The sequence below is a fragment of the Oryctolagus cuniculus genome, chromosome 11 (genome assembly GCF_051225735.1).
Source record: "Oryctolagus cuniculus isolate XC-2025 breed Fujian yellow rabbit chromosome 11, ASM5122573v1, whole genome shotgun sequence".
Classification (NCBI taxonomy): Eukaryota; Metazoa; Chordata; class Mammalia; order Lagomorpha; family Leporidae; genus Oryctolagus; species Oryctolagus cuniculus.
The window spans coordinates 58788509-58810190 of record NC_142877.1 but is presented as its reverse complement, the minus strand read 5'-3'; the positions used below and the strand labels follow the sequence as shown (position 1 = coordinate 58810190).

General features: G+C 53.7%; 1 protein-coding gene across 5 annotated transcripts in view; it reads right to left on the bottom strand.

Annotated features, from left to right (window-relative positions):
* Positions 1–281: 281 nt before the first annotated feature.
* Positions 282–21682, bottom strand: part of IKZF4 (IKAROS family zinc finger 4) — a 28860-nt gene continuing 7459 nt past the window's right edge. Inside the window, exons 2-10 of one of the 5 annotated variants that reach the window (XM_089308482.1) lie at positions 18377–18426; positions 14323–14472; positions 12568–12661; positions 11195–11299; positions 10015–10275; positions 9279–9446; positions 6265–6414; positions 5317–5448; positions 282–4067 (exon numbers count right to left, since the gene is read on the bottom strand). In XM_089308482.1, the coding sequence (XP_089164608.1) occupies positions 3307–4067; positions 5317–5448; positions 6265–6414; positions 9279–9446; positions 10015–10275; positions 11195–11299; positions 12568–12661; positions 14323–14409 (1758 nt within the window). In that variant the 5' untranslated portion in view covers positions 14410–14472; positions 18377–18426 and the 3' untranslated portion in view covers positions 282–3306. Of the gene's footprint in view, positions 4068–5316; positions 5449–6264; positions 6415–9278; positions 9447–10014; positions 10276–11194; positions 11300–11441; positions 11485–12567; positions 12662–14322; positions 14556–18376; positions 18427–21682 lie in introns of those variants that run through there. The other 4 variants (XM_089308484.1, XM_008256630.5, XM_089308485.1 and 1 more) reach the window with 4 other exon arrangements.

Here is a 21682-nt window from a genome sequence, read left to right as displayed (position 1 = left end):
TCAGCAGGTGCTTGCTGAATCTCTGTGGTGGCTAGACAGGTCTTTTTCTCCTGTCCCAAAGTCACCCATGGCAAGAAAATCTCTTACTTCCTATTCTAGGCTGCAAATTGTTCTGTTCTTTTGCAACAACTTGCATGCTTTTGTCTGATTTCCTCTCAGTCATAGACTTGCTCATCTGCTAAACTATTTAGAATTTATTACAACATGTGGCAAGGAGCCTGCCCGCACCCCCCCCCCCCAGCCCAACAGAAAGGCAAAGGAAGTCTGCAAAAACAAGCAGGGGTGTTAAATTACTCATGTTTATTTATAACAGACCTTCAGCCAGTACAGTACAAAACTTACAGTAGTATATCTCCGTTACACAAATATTTACTTACAATATATTACATATACAAAACGCTTTGCAGTAAGTCTCAAAAGCTAGTTTAACTCCTCTTGAGAGAGGAGGAAAACCCTTTAAAAAAAGGGTAGGGGAGGGACTCAGAAAGAAAGGAGGAGGTGAAGGGGTTAGGGTCAAGGGAGACACCAAACATAGGCTATGTAGGAAACCCTGGGAGAGAGGAGAGGTGGTATTGCACTTGCTTCTGTGTTTTATTTTTTTCTCTTTTTGTTCTTCATAACTTCTGATTAAAAATATATATATATTATGTACATAAGGAAAGAAGCTGCCAGAAGTATTACAAAATCCCATCTGCAGCTTTGACACCGACACACACACACACACACACAAAGGTCTGGAAAAGTGTCTATTTAGAAACAGTTTCTGTGGTGTTGACTTTGAACAGCAATATAAAAGGAAACACCTCTTTTCTCCATGTGGGTTTCAGTGTGTGTGTGGGTTTTTTTTTCTTAAATTTTTTAATATATATTTTTTTAATGCAAAAGGAGCTGGGAGAGAGCATGAGGATGTTTGAGGTTCCAGAGCTGGAAGGCTCTGAAGAGTAGGATTTTGTACCTAAGACCCTGGTTAAAGTGCAGTGATGGTCTGGAGAGAGACAGGAGGCCCCTCTCTCCCCTCCTTAGCACCTGGTCTTGCCCTTCCAGCCTCTGCTCTCATGGGCACAGAGAATAGCCTCAGAGCATAGTCCTTCATGTCCCGGGAGGTTGCAGGTGCCAGAGCTGACTATGGGAGGGGATGGGGCACCCTAAGGCCCTGGTACCCCCGAAGAGGTTAGTCCTTATGAGGTGTCACCAGATCCACGGCAGACACAGAAGAGGTGGGGGGCAGGTCTAACAGGAAGGGGCTCAGTAACCAGAAGAGTTCAGAAGAAGCCCAGATGCTAAGCTCAGCTCTGCTGCTGTCCTGAAACAAGGAGCCAGCACTCGGGGCACCGCGGAGAGGACTCTGCCCTCCTCTGGGGACTGCTCTCCTCCCAGCTGAGCCCCCAGCCTCTGCCCTCGGCAGCATCTATTTATTGCTACATTGGCAAGGGGGAACGATCACCCCACGGTGCCTCTCCCTGCCAATCTGGTTCTCTTGGGAAACCACGGAATGGGGGACAAAAACGAAGGAGACGAGAAACTTGTTTCCCTTCTCATAAAAGAGTAAGGTAGGCTCTTCTCCGAGCCCTTAAGAGCCCCAATTCCAGGGTCTGTTCCTTAGCCCACCCTTTACCATCTCCCACAAATATCCCTGATAGGGAGTGAGAAAAGCTGGAGGCAAAAGAGCCAATAAGGATAGGAGGCGTGGAAAGAAAGAGTGAGGGAAAGGAAGGGAAGAAGAGAAAGACCAGGAGTTACAACTTGTGAGGTGTTGTGTTTGGTTTTTACTTTCTTTTTTTTTTTTCTTTAAACATAGAAAAACAGCCTTTGGTTTTAATCTCAAGGAAGCAGAGAATGGGACGGCTGTGGCCTTGGGCAGGGGGCTCTTGTAGAAAAAGGCCTCCATCTGCAGTGGAGTTGTATCTCCTCCTGCCCCTTTTCACCAGTCCACGGTTTCCCAAATAACCTGGGGTCTCTGCAGTAGCCCGGAGGAGAGTGCACCTCCCGCAAGTCTGAGAACTGCGTGTAGAAGCGGCAGCAAAGGATGACCCCGGGTTCAGCTGTGCGCATCCCATTCTTGCTGGAACAAGGGTGGGACGGGGGAGGGATATATGCCCTTGCTCATCCTGGGATAATTTTTGGTTATACTGAAAATCAGAGGAGAGAAGAGAGACACCCCCTTTTCCCTGCCTATGGTGATAAGAACAGGACCCAGGAACCTGGGGATGCGAGGGTGAATCCTGCTAGGAGGGAAAGGAAGAAGGCAGTGTGACCTGAGGGGTCGAGACACCCCCTTGTCAGCAGGCAGCAATCCACTAGTTTCTCATAGAATGGGGACTGAAGGAGTCCCTGAGAGCCTAGGACAGTCACAAGACTGAAGAAGTTTGAGAGGTGCAGGAGAAAGAGAATTTTGGCCCACCCCCTTCCCATGCCCTGGTTCCCAATTAGGCACCTGTGGCTCCCGTGTGTCAGAGACAGAGGGTTGCAAACCTAACCTTGGCCCCTGAGGGTATAAGTTTGGGGCACTCCAAGGAGAGAAAAGCCACCACTGAGTAGACTGGCAGGTTGAAGAGAAAAGAGCAGTACTGAGGGTTTGTCTGAGGTAAGGGGAGGGGGTCTGTCACATCCTGGAGGGAGATCTGAGTGCAGGCTCTACAGAGGAACAGTGAGAGGACCCGCGGTCCGACAGTGTCTGGGGAGAAGTTCTTCAGCCTCTCCTACTTCCAAATGAGGGAATTCTTCATTCATTCAAGGATAGTGCAAGCTGCCTACAGTGAGAGGGCACGAGAGGTATGGAGTACCAGGCTGAAGGGTCCCAGAGAGGAGATATAATGCCACAGAGCTAAGGGAAGAATCCGGTAACGCAGGGAGGGAGGGCTGACGGCAAGAAGCTCGTCTCAGTGCTAAGAGGAGCTTCCTACCGGTGGTGCTGCTGGAGAAGGCTGGATCAAAGAGGAGGAAAATAGGCCTGAAGCGGAAGGGAGCGGTGGGCAGGAGGGTGCGTGGTAAGGGACTGACGTAAGTGCAAAAATAAAAAGGCAAAAGAGCAATCGACTAAGCGAGAAATAACTCAGTGCTCCTGCTGGGATGAGAGGAGGGAGAAAGTGGAGACAAGCAGAAGACCCGTGTCGTCACAATGCTTACACGGGTCAGAGTCCAGGGGGAGGTGCGTGAGGTGAACAGGGGTCAGGGTCAGGTGTGAAGTCAGGTAGCCAGTGCTGGGGGCTACAAAGCAAAACTCCTTGGGATGTGGTGGGGACAGGGCTAGACACCAGTAAGTGGGGCAGTGGTGTTGTGGTGGGCTGCGGGGAGGGGGAGAGGTCACTAGCCCACCTTGTGCTCCCCCCGGACAATGTGGGAAGAGAACTCGTACCGGTCCTGGCTGTGGTAGCCACAGATGTTGCACTCGAAGGGGTCTCGGAAGCCGTGGCAGCCCATGTGGATGGTGAACATCACGTGGTCCAGGAAGAGGATGCGGCAGTGCTCACACTTGAAGGCCTTCACGGGCTCACCGCTCTCGCCCACCACCCGAAGCACTTCCTTGGAGGGGCCTGGGGTGCCCCGCAGTAACCCCTCCTGCGGCTTGGGGTCCTCTTTGGCGTAGGCAGGACTGTGCCGGCCCACCACGATGGTGGGAGGTGGCTGGGGTGGGGGACCCTGAGGAAGGGATACCACCCCCCCTACCCGATCTTCATGGTTGCTCTCTGTGTCTGTGGAGTCCTGGCAGCCATTGCTGGGGGAGGCGCCAGGGTCAGTCAGGGGGCCCCGGGCCCGGTAGAGGAGGGGACCTCCATCAGCCAGGTCCTCGGGTCCCTCACCTGCTTCTCGGGACCCTGGGAGCTCCAGTCGACCGGGAAGGGGCTGCATCTGGGTGTAGACGGAGCTGATGACTGGTGTGAGTTCTGAGATGCAGTTGGTGGGTGGGAGGCGGAGGGGACGCAGATGCTCTGCACCCACGAAGGCCAGAGAACCCCCAAAGCCAGGCTCCAGGCCGTGGTGCGCCACCAACTCCACATCCTTCTCATAGCCGCCCGAGTTCACATCATAGGGGAGGTCCGAGAGGCTGAAGCGCATCTGCTTTTCACCTGGGGAAAAGGAGGTCTCAGCACAGCCGGGGAGAATTCCGGAGCTCCCCCCAGGACTGCGTCTTTGTTCTCTCCCCCAGGGGCTGACACAGTGTTGGTCAACACTCCTCGCTTCCTTCCCCTGACAGCAGGGCCTCCGTGGGATGTGATCTCAGAGAAGGACTCAGCCCCCACCCAGTTAGCGTTAATATTTCCTTCCCTCTCCATAAAATGCAGGTCCTTGGGGGCCAAGGCCCAGTGTCAGGTGGGGAACCACATCACACCCCCTTCTCTCTCACTCTGAGGCCCACAGAGACTGAGATCCTTGTTACTCTCAAAAACTGTGAGAAGAAGGGGGAGGGGAGGGTTGGCACCGTGCTGCAGTGGGTTAAGCTGCCGTAAGCAACACCAGCATCCCACACGAGCACCTTTCTGAGTCCCTGCTACTCCATTGCCAATCCAGCTCCCTGCTAATGTGACTGCGAAAGCTGTGGAAGATGGCCGCAGTGCCAGATGTGACCTGGATGAAGCTCCTGGCTGCTGGCTTTGTCCTGGCCCAGCCCCAGACGTTGCGGCTATTTGGGAGGTGAACCAGCAGATGTGGTGTCTGTCTCTCTAGCTCTGTAACTCAGCCCTTCAAATAAATAAAAAAAAAATTTTTTTTGACAGGCAGAGTGGACAGTGAGAGAGAGAGACAGAGAGAAAGGTCTTCCTTTGCCATTGGTTCACCCTCCAATGGCCGCCACGGCTGGCGCGCTGGGGCCAGCGCACCGCGCTGATCCAAAGGCAGGAGCCAGGTGCTTCTCCTGGTCTCCCATGGGGTGCAGGGCCCAAGCACTTGGGCCATCTTCCACTGCACTCCCGGGCCACAGCAGAGAGCTGTCCTGGAAGGGGGGCAACCGGGACAGAATCCGGAGCCCCGACCAGGACTAGAACCCGGGGTGCCGGCGCTGCTAGGTGGAGGATTAGCCTAGTGAGCCGCGGTGCCGGCCACAAATAAATAAATATTTAAAACAAAACTGGGAGAGCCTGAGTGCCCTACCAGCTCCCCTTGCAACCATCATGACAGACCTCCGCACCAACCCCTCTCCACTCTCGAGGGACATCCTCCTCTCCTGCGCTAGGGATAGACTCGCAGAGCACCAGACTGCTTTCTTTCCCCAAGTCGAATCTCTAGACCGAAAGCTGTGGTCTAGTGGCAACCAGGGCTCGGACTGATTGGAGCTGTGGCTTGATGTGGCCGATGTCTCCTTTCCAACTGCACTCTTACCTACAAACTTCTGGGGGGTGGAACGCTTGCGTTTGGTGAGGCTGTTGGCCAGACGGTCGATGAACGTTGGCCGCTCAGATGATGCGTGCAGCATGGAGTCTGGCACCATTTCCAGATCACGGATCTCGTCACCTAGTGGGGGGAGGTGGGGACAGATAGCAGCTGCTAAGCAAGTGTAGCACTGGCTCAGCAGCCTTGGCCTGGAGAAAACCAACACGTCAGTACCCAAGATGGGCAGACCTAATGCCTGGGAAACTGGGCTCTGTCCACCACCCTGACATGCGTCCCAGTCAACATTTCAAAGCATTTGGAACAGCCGGTGCCATGGCTCACTAGGCTAATCCTCCGCCTTGCGGCGCCGGCACACCAGGTTCTAGTCCCGGTTGGGGCGCCGGATCCTGTCCCGGTTGCCCCTCTTCCAGGCCAGCTCTCTGCTGTGGCCAGGGAGTGCAGTGGAGGATGGCCCAAGTCCTTGGGCCCTGCACCCCATGGGAGACCAGGATAAGTACCTGGCTCCTGCCATCGGATCAGCGCGGTGCGCTGGCCGCGGCCATTGGAGGGTGAACCAATGGCAAAAGGAAGACCTTTCTCTCTCTCTCTCTCTCTCACTGTTCACTCTGCCCGTCAAAAAAAAAAAAAAAAAAAAAAAAAAAAAAGCATTTGGAACAGTTACATACATCTGACTCCTGATTTTATACTCCCTGTGTTCTCTCTCCCGTTAGTCTGAGGTCATAGACCCAAAGTGTCCCTATAGGACCCATGCCACAAGGTTCTTCTCGGCACCAACTGGGCTCTGCGGGATAGAGCGCTTAGCAGACTGAATGGAGTAATCGTTACTGTTCCACAAAGCTCGTTGTTTCTGCATGGGACGTGGTGCTGGGCTCACCCTTGCCCTGCACTCTCTCTGGCCTTGGCCTCCCGCCCCCGCGGTGCAGCCAGCAGCCCCACCTGGTTGGCCAGCCAAGGCCTGGGCTTCAGTGCTGAGACTCTGCAGGTAGTTGTGGCAGCGCTCCTTGTGCTCCTCCAGGGTGCTCTGCTGTTTGTAGCTCCGGCCACAGTAGTTACACTTGTAAGGTTTGCCCACCGTGGGAGAGGAGACTGTGGAGGAGAAGGGACAGACGGCGTCAGTTACTTCTCCCTGTGTCCTGACTCTGAGAATCATCCAGGAGCAGATGTGCACTGGCAAGGGCAAGAAAGTATCTGGCTCACTTGAATTCTTCCCCGGGTCCAGCTGAAAACACGGACGTAGGAAGAGCGCTAATGTGCAGCTATGGGATGAGAGGATCCCGGGGCTCCCGGCTCCAGATGGGCGGTGGGCTTCAAGATGGCCAATCTGCAGCTCAAAGGAAGCGAGGGCCCAGGGACCTCGCAGAGCAGGCAGGCCCCACCCCAGGATCTCAGAGTCTGGGGCCCACACTGTGGTTTAACCTTTCTAGGCAGCAGGCGGGTACTCATGCTGTTTATCAGACAAGGGGGTTTTTTGCTTACGAACCATCTGCTTTGTTTCGGGGGAAATTAGTGGGTTGGAGTGACAGAAATGAGTGCCCTTAGGTCTGCCAATGTGGGGAGGGGGCAATGCTCATTGACCTTTGACTGGTATGTTTGTATCCATCCCAAGTGGGGTTTGCCTGATTCTTTTCTCTCTCTCCACACTGAGATCCCAAGGGAGCCCCAGAAAGATCACTGCTGATAGAGAAATGCTGAGAAGAGGAGAGAAGAGAAAAAACGAAGAGGAAAAGAAAGAGAACACCAAGTTTGGATTTTTTTTTAAAGGACCAGGTTTACAAAGATTTTGTTTTTACTGAAGAAAAACTATTGGGAAAACTGAGGTTCCTACTTTGTTTAAAGATAATTCTTGAGAGGTCTTATTTGAGAAAGGAGAGAGAAAAGCGAGGAGAAAGAAGGTAAAGTATAATTTACATTGCTTGCTTTTGTTGAGCAGGGAGCCGAGAGGCTGTCTTTAGAAGACTGGTAATGACTGTCCCCGGCCCCGCCGCCTGGCCTGACCTCAGCTTTGACCGCATCAGTCAGCTTCCAGCTTGCTCTTGCTCTGGAAAGCCCTGGATTTTAGGGGTGAGAAGAACACTCAGGTTCTTATCCACTCAAGACCCCTTGGGGAAATGGTTTAACATCTGGGAGAGGAGTGATTTTCTGATCTCTTTTTTCTCATAGAGTAGGTTGTAAGAGAAAGAATCTCATAGAGATGGGACTCAGTGGTATGTGAGGGGACTTCCGAAAGCTTGTGGGAAAATGGAGTTTAAAAAATAAGCTTATTTTGGTACAATTTTTGAAAAATCCATGTATTTTTTTTTATCCTAATGCCCGTTCTCTATGGACGTTTTGGAAGATCTCTCACACCTGTCTGTGTCTGTCATTAACAATCTCCTACAGGACAACATCTGAACTCCACCCAGCTGAGCTAGTCGTTAGGAACTCGAGGGACCCAGGCCAGTGTTGGGGCGCAGCAGATTAAGCCATCGTTTGCCATGCCAGCATCCTACATCAGAGTGCCAGTTCGGGTCCTGGCAGCTCCACTTCTCATCCAGCTCCCTTCTAATGTGCTTGGGAAGGCAGCTGAAGATGACCTAAGTGCTTGGATCCCTGCTATCCACATGGGAGACCCCAGTGGAATTTCTAGCTCCTGGCTTTGGCATGACCCAGCCTCAGCTGTTGCAGGCATTTGGGAGTGAACCAGTGGTCTCTCTCCCTGTCACTCTGCCTTTCAAATAAGTAAAATAAAAATAAAAAACCTGAAGGAAAGAATTCTAGGGACCAAACCATCCTTGTTCCAAACCAGCAGGGGGAGCCACCCCTTTTCTGAGAAAAAGGAGCCTATACTCTGGACCTTGGTGGGGGTCCCAGCCTGCCTGCAGCAGAGCTGGGTGACCCGGAACTCATTCCTCCGCTCGCCCCTCCCCCAGCTCGCTTTCTTGTCAGCACCATGGGGATAATCACATCTGCCTTGGGACTGTGATGAGAGTCATACGAAGAGACATGGTTACCAAGCTCTGCAGATTCTAAAGCCTGAATCAACGATGCTCCTTCTGCCTGTTTCTCCACAAACACAAAGGGGTCCCACTGACAAGGTGGGAGAACCTGGAACGAGGTAGGTGACCTGAGACAGGAAGGAGTGTAGCGGGCGGTGCAGCGATTGCACTGTTCTTTTGAAGTCTGGCACAGGAGGGTTTGAGAGAAAGGAGCCAGGAAAGTGTCCAAGGACAGACCCTTCTTTTCTTTCCCCTCTTCCCTTCCTTCCTGTCTCTTCCCAATCTTGAGCTCTCTCCTTCCTGCCAGCTCAGCTCCTGGCCTCTTCCCAAGGCCAAGCCAAAAGTCTCAAACTTGGTAAATGCCTGAGAAGTGTGTTATCTGTCCAGCTGATTCAAGGAGAGATTGATTCAAACAGTCTCAGCCGGGCTTGAAAACCTTGCCAATCCAGTTCCCCCACACGCTCTACACACTGGCGCCCTCTGGAACAGGGAACAGAAATGGGATACTCGTCCTATTTGGAGGTCCTGGGCTCCTGTTTGTCCAGTTTGGGAGGTCTCTGGATGTCCACAGGAGCCAGGAGGAAGTTAAGGAGAGGACAGACAGTGGCCGATCAGGACCCCTGCTGCTGCAGGGGAGGTGAAGATGGTAACCCATGGCGCGAGTGGCGTGATGGGGCACAGGTGGCTCTGGCGGCATAGCAATCTTTAAAAAGCAAGTCGAGGAAGGTGACTGGTAAGAGCTAAGAACACGGCCTGTGCTCCTTTTGCTGGATGACACACAGTGTGGCGGATGTGACATACCCCACCACGGAGTCCCCTAAGTTCCCCATGGGGCTCTGCTATCCAGAGCAGGGATTGGAGGGGCAGGGCCTGTTTACGTTCTGTGCCCTCCTGAGATCTAGGAGAAGTGGCTCAGCGCTGTTGGCTGGGTGTGCTGGGACCCACCCCTTCCTGTCCTGCTGGACCGTCACTGACCCGAGTGTGTGCGGAGGTGGCCAGTGAGTGCGTCACGCCGACGGCAGGCGTAGTTGCAGAAGGGGCACTTGAAGGGCTTCTCCCCAGAGTGCAGCTTGATGTGGCGCAGCAGGTTGCCCTTCTGCGTGAAGGAGGCCCCACACTGGTTGCAGTGGAAGGGCCTTTCTCCTGCAGGTGGAAGCACAGATCCCAGAGGGCGGCGCATGAGCAACGTTGAAGCTTGAACCTGGCCACCTACCCTGCCCGAAGGCAGGGATGCGCCCCCTCCTTCGCACAAAGTCTGCCTGACAGATGTCCCTAGGGGACAGGCTTCCCCGGGGAAGGCGCGGGTTACAGGTGCATGGCAGGGAGAGGGGAGGAGAGGTTAGCACCATAACCAGCCCCCGCAGGGTCCACTCTGCCTCCGAAGCCCGAGGAGGCGGAGAAGGGAAGGCTTTTGTTTTCCTTTCTTCAAAAAAAAATTATGGGATGGGAGGCCCCAAAGGCTACCCAGGAGTCCTACCAGGGTTGGACCACAGGATCCTCCTTGAGGATACAGCACTTTCCCCGCTTCACATCCTGAGAAAGGTATCAGGTGTTCTGTGTAGCGGCAGGGAGGAGGTGCCAGGGGAGCACAGGTGTTGAGGGGAGTCTCTATCAGCCAGATAGTGTGCTGTGGCCAGCCCTCCCCTCCCCCACCCCCAGCCATCACCACCGTGCCCCTGGAGCCCTCCCGGAGCCTCTCTGGCTCACTCACCAGTGTGGCTGCGCTTGTGCACCATGAGCACGTTGGGTCCAATACAGACCATGCCGCAGACATCACACTTGAGCTTGCCGTTGGGCAGCCGGATGCCTCCAGGGGAGTGGGGCTCGGGCCCACTCCCATCACAGTAGCCCAGGGGCTCCGACAACGAGTCTTCCACAATCACGCTGTCATCCTTGTCCAGGAGCCGCTCATCGGGCCCCAGCAGTCTGCTCGACTCCTCATCGCTGTACATCTCCACCTTGATGGAGTTGGCTGCAGGGTAGGGTGGCATTGAGAACAGAGACAGGACAGGCCAGAACAGGACTGCTAAAGGCCCTGGGACATTCAAGCCCTACACAGGGCCAATATGATCCCGATTGTGACATCAGAGTCCTGCTGGAAGCCGAACCGCCTTCTCCTTCTCTCCCACGCACTGGGCAAATGGGCCTTAAGAGAAAAACGATGGAGTACATGGGATGGCTCCCGTCCCTGGGGAGAGGAGGTGGCTGAGAGGAGCCTTTTGCTCCACTCCCTTGTCGTAAAGAAAGATGTCTGGCTGGGCCGCAGGAAGCCAGTGGGTAACAGTGGCGGGAAAACAGTTCGAGGAAGACTGAAAGGGACCACGAGCTAGAGAGAGAGCAAAACTAAAAGACAGATACGGCTCACGTTATTCCCCCACCCCGTAAGGCTGACCCCTTTGTCCCCTCGGTAAAACTCTGAGGCAGAGGAGGGGATGAAGGAGGGAGGAGCCATGGAGAAGGCTTTGGCTCTGGCTCTGACCTACATTCCTGGCTATTTGAACCATTTAGAGAATGTCACCTCCAGGGCCAGCTGGGGAGGGGCGGTCATGGGGACCCCGTCTAGACGGGAGAATGGGGTCTGTTTGCAATCTGCCTACATTTCATGGCCGTTTCCATCGACCTCCTCCAACTGCGGCGTTGCTCGTTGGAGCCTTCACCTTAATCCTGCCCAGGCCTCTTTTAATTCTAGCCTCGTCTGGCAGTGACTATTCGCTGTCTTTCCAGAAGCCAGAAAAACCCTAGGCACTGGGCTCCCTCGAGCTTTTAGGCTCTGAGCAGGAAATCGGAGGGAGGCAACCATGGGGAAATGGTTACCAGTGGAAGGTGAATCGAGGGCCAAGGGCAGATGCAGGTGCCGAGTGCAGGAAGGGGCAGGCAGGCAGTGCACTTACCACTGAGTGAGCGGCTGGGAGAAGAGTGCTGGCTGTTGGGGGTGCTCACCGAGGGCCCCACCGGGGCCCCGAGGAACTCCTTCTCCAGAGATGAGTCCCCGCTACCTTGGAGGAGAGAACAAGAGGGCAACGAGTTGGAGCCATCTACTGTCCATTGCCTGTTTTTTTTTTTTTTTTTAAGAATTCAGTTAAATTTCACAAACATCTATTCCATAGCCAAGGCGGTATTGTATGCCAGGCACCCTACCTTGCACCCCCACCTGCCGGGGTGCCCGGCGCTCACTTCCGTGAACTCAGGGACTAGGCTGTGCCTCCTCTACCTTTATCTAGGCCGGAGGGGAAGCGCTGCAAGCATCACAGCTTGCCGCCCACAGGAAGCTGGGCTGGGCTGGGCGGGCCGAAGCCCAGAGCAGAATGGGGGCCCATGGAGGGCGGCAGTTCGGGACAGACTTTTTTTCCTATCCTTGCTCTCCGGAGCCCCCAGTAGTAGGTTGGGGGTCTGCAGGAGGGCGAGCTAGTAATTATGATAGCAGCTAATATTAACTGAGTGCTTACTACGTGCCAGGTGTTGGTCTAGGCACTTAAAATGGATTCTATCCTTTAACCATCACGAACCACCCTACAAAGCAGATGCTACAGTATCTTAATTTTTCAAGGGAAGAACCTTGGCACAAAAGAGGCTATGCTGCTTGTCTAAGGTCACATAACAGGAGGTGGTAGAAGTGGGATCAGATCACAGACAGTAAGGGCCTGTGTCCTTAACTACAATCCAAACAGCCCACGGGGAGTCACTGTTTCAGTAAGGGACACTTGGGTCCACTTGATTTTCTAAATCCAGCGAAAACTGGACCTCTCTAGAAAGCCTCCTGCCTGGTCAGATTCCAGTCACATTCACTACTTGATATTCTCTTGACATTTAAAATACGTTTATCCTCAATATATTCATTTTAATGTATTCACAAATTGCTTTGTAAAAATACTGTTGAGAGCTTCATAATGTTTTTAAAAATCAAATTACATACCTGAAGTTATGAATGTCTGTTTTTAAAAAAATCCCTTCTCCCCATAATCTTCTGTACAAATACATAGGTAAAATAAAAACACATGTAGATAAACACACAGAGAGACACATATCACATATGTACATACACATACAGAGAGCATACCTACTGGGATAAACATACCCATAACTTCCTACATTATCTGCTAACATGAACATGCATGGATGTGTGCACACAGGCCTGAACATGGGTGAGAGAGAGAGTGAATGAAACGGAGGGGAAGGGAAAGGGAGAGGGAAAAAACCCTAAAATTTATTCCTGAAGTCCACCTATTAGTACTTTACCCAATTGCCCAGCTATGCACATACTTACTTTCACAAAATAAAGATTCCATTATAAAATGGTTGGAGTCCTGGGCCTGAGGCAAGAAATCCGGAACACACCCTCCTGAGGGATCCCTCTCCAGCTTTGGTCAGTGGGAAGAAAACAACCACTCAGGACTTTGGGACCATTTCCCATTCATATCCTCATCTAAAAGCCCCATCTCCCCCATTCTAGCCCATCAAAGCCTAAGGGAGTTTGCTCACTATCTCCAGAAAGAGCCGTGTGAACCCGATTTTCCCACGGGTTCTTCAGGTGGGGCATGGTTATCTAAAAACATCACCTGAAACCAGAACCACACATATGTCAAGAAGTGAGCGTCCCAGGGTTGAGGGTGAAGACCGCGAGACCCAGACTCAGTGTAAAGTATGTCCTTTCAGCTAAGCAGGTGCTTTGCCGAGTCCTAAGGTTAAAAGGGCTGCAAATGGCACTTTCTTATTCCTTCTTGAATGTTAGTTCTCACTTGCCCTAAATTACTTCATGTTAACAATGGCCGGGGCCGGGGGGGGGGGGGGGGGGATTTGGGCTCTGGGCCCTGGTGCTGAGGCCTTGACCCTAAAAGGATGAGTGAACTTGCATCACTAGTCCCAGCTTACTGGGAGGCTGTGGCTGCCTCCTGGAGCCAGGGGCTTGCTATATGGGGGAAAATATCCTTAAAGGGATACTTAGGGACATTAAAGGGAAAGCATCCTTTGTGGCTCTCCCAGTCACGGCTGTAATTCGAGAGGCTCTTTGATGCTCTGACCCTCCCCAGGATAAAGCCAAGAGGGAAACCCAGGCTCAAGGCTATTTTCATGGGGCTACTACTATATAAAAATGAGCCTGGTTCCGGAGATCAGAAAGTCTTTCTGGGGCCCCAGGAATGTAGACTCCTAGTCAGAGGGTAACGGGGCCTGGAGTCAGATTTAGGAAGTTCAGCGGTTCCTCTCTTAGCCCCAGAAACCCTAGTGAGGGAATTTCAAACGCCCGGGATGCCCAAGAAATCCCGGACTGTCAAAGATAAGAATGAGGGCTGCTCTCAGGTCTCGGTCCAAGTCATCATAGGCTGGTGGACCCCCGACCCACAGAGGGCAAAGCCGAATCATGAGGTTCACGTGAGAGGAACTGTGAGGTGGGCAAAGGGCAGAAGGCAGGAGGCCACCAGCTCAGTGTTCCCCATGCAGGAGGAGGCCTGCCCTTGGCTCCTGCTGCCCCTTCTTGGCCCCTGCCAGGAGCAGCTACCTCGAGGGACTGGCCATGAGCTGGGAGAAGCTCCACACTCCTCTGCAAGGGACTTCACCGTCATCGCTTTCCCTCTCGGGACCATGGGCTCCAGGGCGGCAGGACGCTAGCCTGCTGGCAGGGAGCAGAGAGACGCCCATGCCCAGCTCCATTGTGGGCAGGAGGCCGAGGCCCCTCAGAGCTCTGTTCCAGGCTGAGGCTTCTTCCTTACCTCGATTCTCTTTACCACCCATTCCCACCCAGGCCTGTCTCGGCATTTCACCCCGGGCAGCTCTACCTCTGTCCCCAAGGCCTAATCAAGATGTCACCACAAGCTCCCACTGTCCAAGCCGCCGTCTTTGCTTAGCAACACCAAACACCCTCTCCCATCCTCCGCGAGTGTAAGGAGGAACGCCCCCCTCCCCCGCCATACACACAGCCCCCATCCTCTCCCTCTCCTCCGGGTTGGGAGTTGTTACTGAATTGGCTCCCTAGCCCCAGCACCCCCCTTCCCCCCTCCGCTGGCCGCCTTCTGCCTGAACTTACATTATCCTTCCCTTGCCGGTGAGACCCTGGGGTGCGAGCGCGGCCGCCGCCTTGGAAACGGCGAGGGAGTGCGGGTGGTGTGTGCATGCCTGCGTCTCGGTGGCAGGCAGGGGTGAGCCCAGCCACTCACCTTCCAGGAAGCGTGGATTCCTGGAAGTGAGGGGAACCGCCGTCATTTCGCAGGCAGCGGCAGCGGCACGGTGAGCAGGGGCCCACGGCTGCAGCCAGCGAGAACCGCTCAGCCCAGGGTGGATGTGTGTGGAGAGTGAGTGTGTGTGTGTGTGAGAGAGAGAGAGGGAGAGAGAGCGGGAGAGAAGGCTCGGATGTGCTTGGGGAGGGGGCTGAAGAGAACGTGTCTGTGTGTGGTGTGTACGGTGGGGGACGCCGGGCTACAGCATCCCTTTTCCACGACAGTGAAGGGGCGGGAGGGTGGGGGTGTGCACAGGGAGGGGGAGACAGATGCCGCCGCCCGCTGTTGCCCTCCTGCCCAGCAGACAAAGAGGAACTGCACAACAAATGCCTGAGAGAGGCAAGTGTGTGTGTGTGTGTGTGTGTGTGTGAGAGAGAGAGAGAGAGAGAGAGAGGGAGAGAGAGAGAGAGAAAGAGAGGGAGAGAGAGAGATGGATGAGCCAGAGGTGGGAGGGAAAACGGGAGGGGCCCCCAGGGAAGGCCCAATCCTCTGCCAGCTGGGGAAGCCAAGGCCCCAGAGGTCATGGGGCCCAGGACACGGGGCAGCTTCAAGGCTCTCGGCAGAGGGCCCCTCCCCCACCAGACTCTTCCCCTGCTCCAGCAGGGAGGTCGCTCTCCTGAGCTGGGGACCGACAGCCTCCCCCGCCTTCCCGGCAGCAAGAAGGCCCAGCACAGTCTGGTCTCAGGCTGGTGCTGCGCTGTGGTCCTGAGTCCCTCCAGATCCCAGGCAGAGAGGCTGGTACAGTCTCCTCGCTCCGTTCTCTCCTGGGTCCCTGGGGGCCCGGCCGCGGCAGCCCTGCAGGAATCCGCCCTCTTTCAGGACAAGGCCTCTGCTCCCTTCCCTGCTAGGACGAGCTGACCTACTTTGGAAGACTGCGTTTTTCTGTTTCCAAGAATTTGGGGGTGGGAGGGGCCGTGAAACTTCGGGCTGCCTACTCTGGATCCCTTTCCATTGAGGTTCCCTTAAACATTTCACAGCCCCAGAAAACGGGACAGGTACTGCTCAGCCAGTTAACCGCATGAGGCAAGCGCGGGCGACTCAGTTTCCCTTGAAAGGGGAATATGGGATGCGCAGGGCAGTCTGGGTGGCAAATGAATGAGCTGCTGCTTATTTTTGCCCCTCTCCCCTGTTCCAGAGAGAATGACCTGCAGGACGGGCTTTGTGCATGAGGTGCTGTGAGGTGTTAACATCTCTTTGAAGAACAGGAGGGCTGTCCCTTTCACCCAGTGGCCAGGGGACAGAAGGCCACCTGGCATGAAGGCAGAAGAGCTGAGACTGCCTGTGGAGGGGCCGTGGTGTGCTTCAGGAGGGTTCCACACTGCGACCTCCTCCTCTGCTCCTGTCAGCCCAGGAGAGATGGGCCAGTGATGGGCCCTCAGACGCCCTCAAGGGGGCTGTCTCACATATGCCCAGGCCCACGGGGGGGGGGGGGGGTTACTCTGCAGAGCTAATGTTGGCCCTTCCATGACTTTCCCTGTCCCTCTCTAGAATCCTCCAAGCACAGGTGAAGGGCTCCTGGCCTCCACTTTCATTCAAACACCGTTATGTGCAGAGGCCGCTTCTTTTCTAGGAAATGCCAACCTGCTGGAAGCAAGGAAGGCTTGGTTCAGGGCACAGTGAAGCAAACAGCTTCACGAGTCTGCCACTGGTACCCAGCAGTCTCCAGAGACAGCACCGAAAGAACCCCAAGGGATCTTTCCCCAGCCCCCTTCATAGCGTCTCATTTGCCTAGCTCAGGGCAGGGACTGAGCGACCCCCAGCTCTGAAGCAGGGTCCTGAGTGTACCTGTTGCTCGATAGTGAGCAGGAGGTAGGCAGATCGGCTGATTCCCCGGAAGGACCACGACTTAGTTCCAGTAAAGTCTCTTTCAGTCAGTCCACCTGCTCCCTGTTATTCTGTCCCACATGTATCAGGGACCAAATGCCTTCACTTACTTTCACGCCTCCCCTCCGTAAACGAGAAACAGGTCATGGCCAACATCCAGCTGTGCATTCCCCAGGTGTTGCCAATGCCTCTCATACATGTGTCTGACCTTGCTGTCTCCCTTAGTCCAGGCCGATGATTCCTTCATCGGTCTTACTTCAGAGTTAAACAATAAGCTACTGGTCATTTCCACAACGGTGCCTGGATTTCTGGTGGGGACACTCCCACCATCGTGGCTCAGTTCAGGGTTCCTTTACCTCCAATGAGCATTTCTTACCCTGGCATTCTAATGATCCAAGACATGATTCCTTCTCTCCTAGAGACAAGCTGCCACAGACTCTTCTCTACATTTTCGGGGGGGGGGGAGGGAGAGAGAGAGAGAGAGAGAGCGCTAAAGTCCCTAATTTCTTTTCATCTTGTTAAACCTGATTACTTTCATGTCTCTAAAACGCCACTCATGGGGCCGGCATTGTGGCATGGCAGATAAAGCTGCTGTCTGCAATGTGGGCATCCCTGGTGGGTGCCAGTTCATGTCCCAGCTGCTCCACTTCAGATCCAGCTCCCTGCTCATGGCCTGGGAAAAGCAACAGAAGACAGCCCTCCATGTGGGAGACCCAGAAGAAGCTCCTGGCTTCAGCCTGGCCCAGTCTTGGATGCTGCAGCCATCTGGGGAGTGAACCAGTAGATATGGAAGATCTCTCTCTCTCTGTAACTCTCTCAAATAAATAAATAAATCTTTACAAACAAATAAATAAAATGCCACTCATACTATAAGCAATGACCTCTTCTGCCCCAGTGAGAATATCTGCCTGGTGTGAAAAACTATCATGTGTTAAGACTGTGGAAAAAGATGGAGGTGAATGAAAATTGGGCTCTTGATCTCTGCCTTCAAAGGCTGTAAACTGACAGCTCACTGGCTGAATTTAGGGCAGAGATAAATTTGCCTTGTCCCAAGAAGTATTTTTAAAAATATTGAGTCATTATTTTTAAATGGAGATACTTCATATAAAATTTGGACGTTTAGAAAAAGATTTATTTATTTCAAAGTCAGAGTTACAGAGAGAGAGATCTTGCACTCATTGGTTCACTCCCTGGATAGCCATAATGGCCAAGGCTGGGCCAGGCCAAAGCCGGGAGCCAGGAGCCAGGAGCCAGAAGCCAGGAGCCAGGAGCTTCTTCTGGGTCTCCCACATGGGTGGCAGTGCTCAAACACTTGGGCCATCTTCTGCTACTTTTTCCAGGCCATTAGCAGGGAGTTGGATCAGAAGTGGAGCAGGCAGGACACAAACCGGTGCCCACATGGGATGCTGGCACTGCATGGGATACCACCCACTATACCACAATGCCAGCCCTGAAAATTTGGATTTCTTTTTATTTCTGAGTTCTCTTGAAAGGTTGAGAAGTTTGGGCCATGCCAGGTCCACGTTCCTACCTGGCAGTGCTTGGTGGACACTGAAGGCTGCTGGAGGCGGGACATGTGTTCTCCAGTTCGGGACAGTACCCATGGTCTCTTCTGCTCTTATCCTAAGCTACTTCCCTCATCCACACACCCACCTGGGCCCTGAAGGCCATGGAGGTTTGGAACTCTGCTCTTGCCTCTACTGGGGTGGCATGGAATTTCATGTTTGGCCAGTAACATCAGAGCAGCAGGAACAACATCTTCCTTCCATCTGTGTATGCTTCAGATTGCTCCTCCAATAGGCCCACTTGTTTTCCCATCCCATGTCCTTATCCCCCAGGAAGCCTGGGGTGAGCGAAGTACTACTTAGGAAACGTAAATCACCAAAATAATTGCGCATTACGAAGTACTACCAAGCCCATAATCGGCTCTGGGACGCCGGCATCTGGAGGCTGCGTGCCTGGGTTGAAGGCGCTCGGCCCTGCTCCACAGGAGGATGCCTGCTCCCAGCCCCTACACGCGGGACACACAAGGAGGCGTACCAGACATATAGGAGCGGCCATTGCAGTCTTCTATGTCCATCTTAAAGAGTCTGTGGAGAGAGAAGACAGCTGCCGTTAGAGCCACATCCAGGAAGGTAGGTTCTTCTTTAACATTCTGGAGTTAGTAAGAAACCTAAAGCATCGCTTTAGTGTGGTCCAATACTATCCTAAAGAAGGAAAACCTCACGCTTTGTCCTGGTGAGAGAGACGACGTGCAAGGTTTCCGCCCACCCACCACCTCTGCAGGCTTCCCCAGCTCCAGGCTGGAAATGCTCTCGGAACTCAGAGCACTCCGGATTTCCAGCACACACAGGCCCTGCCCCTGGAGATGCAGCGGATGCTGCCAGAGACAGGCGCAGCAGCCCCCACTGAGGCTCCAGGCCTCACTTAAGGATGGGGTAGCAATGACAGGAAGAAGCTGGATTCAGTCATTTCAAGGGGTTGGCCCTGGCGGGTCTCAGGAAAGCAGGAGACAGAAGAGAGTGGCCCACCACAGCACGTAGTGGTAAACCCCTTACAGAAGGTGTGATAAACAGATTAAACCTTCCAGTGGCTTTCCCGACCCTCCTAGCAGTTACTAGCTATGCTTAGTAGTAGTATTGTTTTTTTTTTTTTTTTAAAGGGAGCACTCTGAATTTAAAATGCAGGTTAGCCTATTTGAGGGAAGGCAAGGAGTAATTGGAAGTCGAGTATTAAACAATCAGGAACTGAGAACAATTAAAAGTGATAATTGTTGCGATGAATTATCTGACTGTGAATTGTTGCAATGAATTATCTGCCTGTGGGAGAAGGGGAAGAAAAAAAAAAGTCTATGTGGTGGAAATTTACATATATCCAAGATTGCTTGTTCCACTCATCTAAGGAAAAGTAAACGCCCCACAGGCAAGAGTGAGGCCAGGAGGGCCTGAGCCATCTCTCAGAAGGATCTCACGGCACAGACGGGCGGAGACTGGATTTGCCCGCACTACCATGTGGAGTAGGGGTGGGGGGTGCAGGAGGGCAGACAGAGGGAGAGTGTCTGTTTCTCTGCCCCTTCATTCTTCTGGAGCTGGGGCTCCAGCCTGAAACCCGGGCCTCCTTGCACTTCGCAATCAAGTCTCCCTTACATTTCATCAGAGTCTACTCTCCAGCCTGGTTCCCTAGGAAGCCTGGGTGTGGGAAACACTGCTCTCCATTTATTTTCCACTCCTCTTCTCTTGACATCCTCCCTGGATGCACGGAGCTTTGGGACCAGACCGCTAGAACAAGCCACAGTAATAAGTGCTTCCTTGAACGTTCCCTTAGGGGCAGTGATTAAAAGAGCCCAAGTCCACAGTGGTTACAGAGCTCAAACCCTCTGGAACGAGCTACAGAAATGGAGGTGGTCAGAGATCCAAAGATGAGGGGGCAGTCTGGCACTCAGGGGCGCCTTTCATGTCCAAACCATCAACCCCACAGGTGCCCTCTGGGATTCTGCAAAACTACTGCAAGGCTCAAAGTGCCTGGTGTGACTTCCCTCACCTGTTCTCCATGCAGGAGAGGCAAGGGTGAGCAGTGGAGAAACTGAGGCTCAGGGCAGTTAAGCTGCTTGTCTGAGGGCACCTGGAAGGCTGGAACAAGAACAAGAACACAGGTCTCCTGCCTCCCTGAGCATACGCTCTCATGAAAGCACGCTGCTTCCTTTCAAAGCTGGGTTACTGGAGGCCTGCATGGACCTCCTGGCTTTTTTTCTGGTTCTAACATCAATTAAGGCATCTTTTCCTTTGGTGTGATTCCTGTGGGAGTGGGGTCTGTTACTTAAAAAGGAAGAACAAGTTGAGCTGGCTCCACAGGGAGAGAGAAGCTAATGCAAGCGTTTCTCTCTCTGTATGCGTGTGAGTGAGAGAGAGAGAGAGAGAGAGGGAACCAGGGCCTAGACCAGCACTAGGTGGGCAGAACAGCTGAAGCACAGCATTCAGCTAGCACTGCCTCAGGAGGTGCACATCATTCTCGGACTCCTGCCCAAGTAGCCCCAAAATAACTTCCAGAGGGGTCTGAAGGAGTTGTTTTCGGTGTCGGGCTGTCTTCCTAACAAGAAACTGAAATCTCCTCCATCTTAATTGCTCTTAACAGGTGCTCCGTAGGCCGGCACCGCGGCTCACTAGGCTAATCCTCCACCTGTGGCGCCAGCACACCGGGTTCTAGTCCCGGTCAGGGCGCCGGATTCTGTCCCAGTTGCCCCTCTTCCAGTCCAGCTCTCTGCTGTGGCCCAAGAGTGCAGTGGAGGATGGCCCAAGTGCTTGGGCCCTGCACCCCAAGGGAGACCAGGAGAAGCACCTGGCTCCTGCCTTCGGATCAGTGCAGTGCGCCGGCCGCGGCGGCCATTGGAGGGTGAACCAACGGCAAAGGAAGACCTTTCTCTCTGTCTCTCTCTCTCACTGTCCACTCTGCCTGTCAAAAAAACAAAAACAAAAACAGGTGCTCTGTGACATATCTCAGGCAAAATTGGTATTTAGCTGCCTCCACCTGGTCTAAATGCCAAGTTGGTAACCCTGGGAGTAAGAGGGCTGAGACTCCGCCGTTCCCAGGGCTGGCTGAGAGCCAGATGCAAACTCCTGGATGTGCTCTACTCTGCTCAGATCTCCTGGCACCAGGTCCTCCCAACCTTTCCCCTCCTACCCCTTTGAGTAATCCCTGCCTGACTGGGCAGCCAGAACTAAGAAGAACTGGGTCAAGTTAGGCAGTGGCAACTGGGGACTTATCGCAGCAGGAGGAAGTTAGTTACACAAGCTAGGCTTGGCTCAAAGATCTTGGGAGGAAAGTGGCTTTACAGCGGCATAAACGTCACGCAGGGAGGTAGGCGCGGACGTAGTGTAAACTCAGCACCGTGAGCCAAATACGCAGCAGCTAGAAACAATCTCCCCATTCAGAAGAGGAGCCTTGGTGAGGAAGGGGGAACGGCAGGTCATGTTGTAACCTCTGGAGACACAGATTCTCTCCCCGTTCCCTTTTTTTTTTTTTTTTTTTTTTACCGCGGCTGGTGCGCTGTGGCTGGCACACCACGCCAATCCGAAGGCAGGAGCCAGGTGCTTCTCCTGGTCTCCCATGGGGTACAGGGCCCAAGGACCTGGGCCATCCTCCACTGCACTCCCTGGCCACAGCAGAGGGCTGGACTGGAAGAGGGGCAACTGGGACAGAATCCGGCGCCCCAACCGGGACTAGAACCCGGTGTGCCGGCGCTGCAAGGTGGAGGATTAGCCTGTTGAGCCGCGGCGCCGGCTTTTTTTTTTTTTTTTAATAATTATTTGACAGGTAGAATTATAGACAGTGAGAGAGAGAGACAGAGAG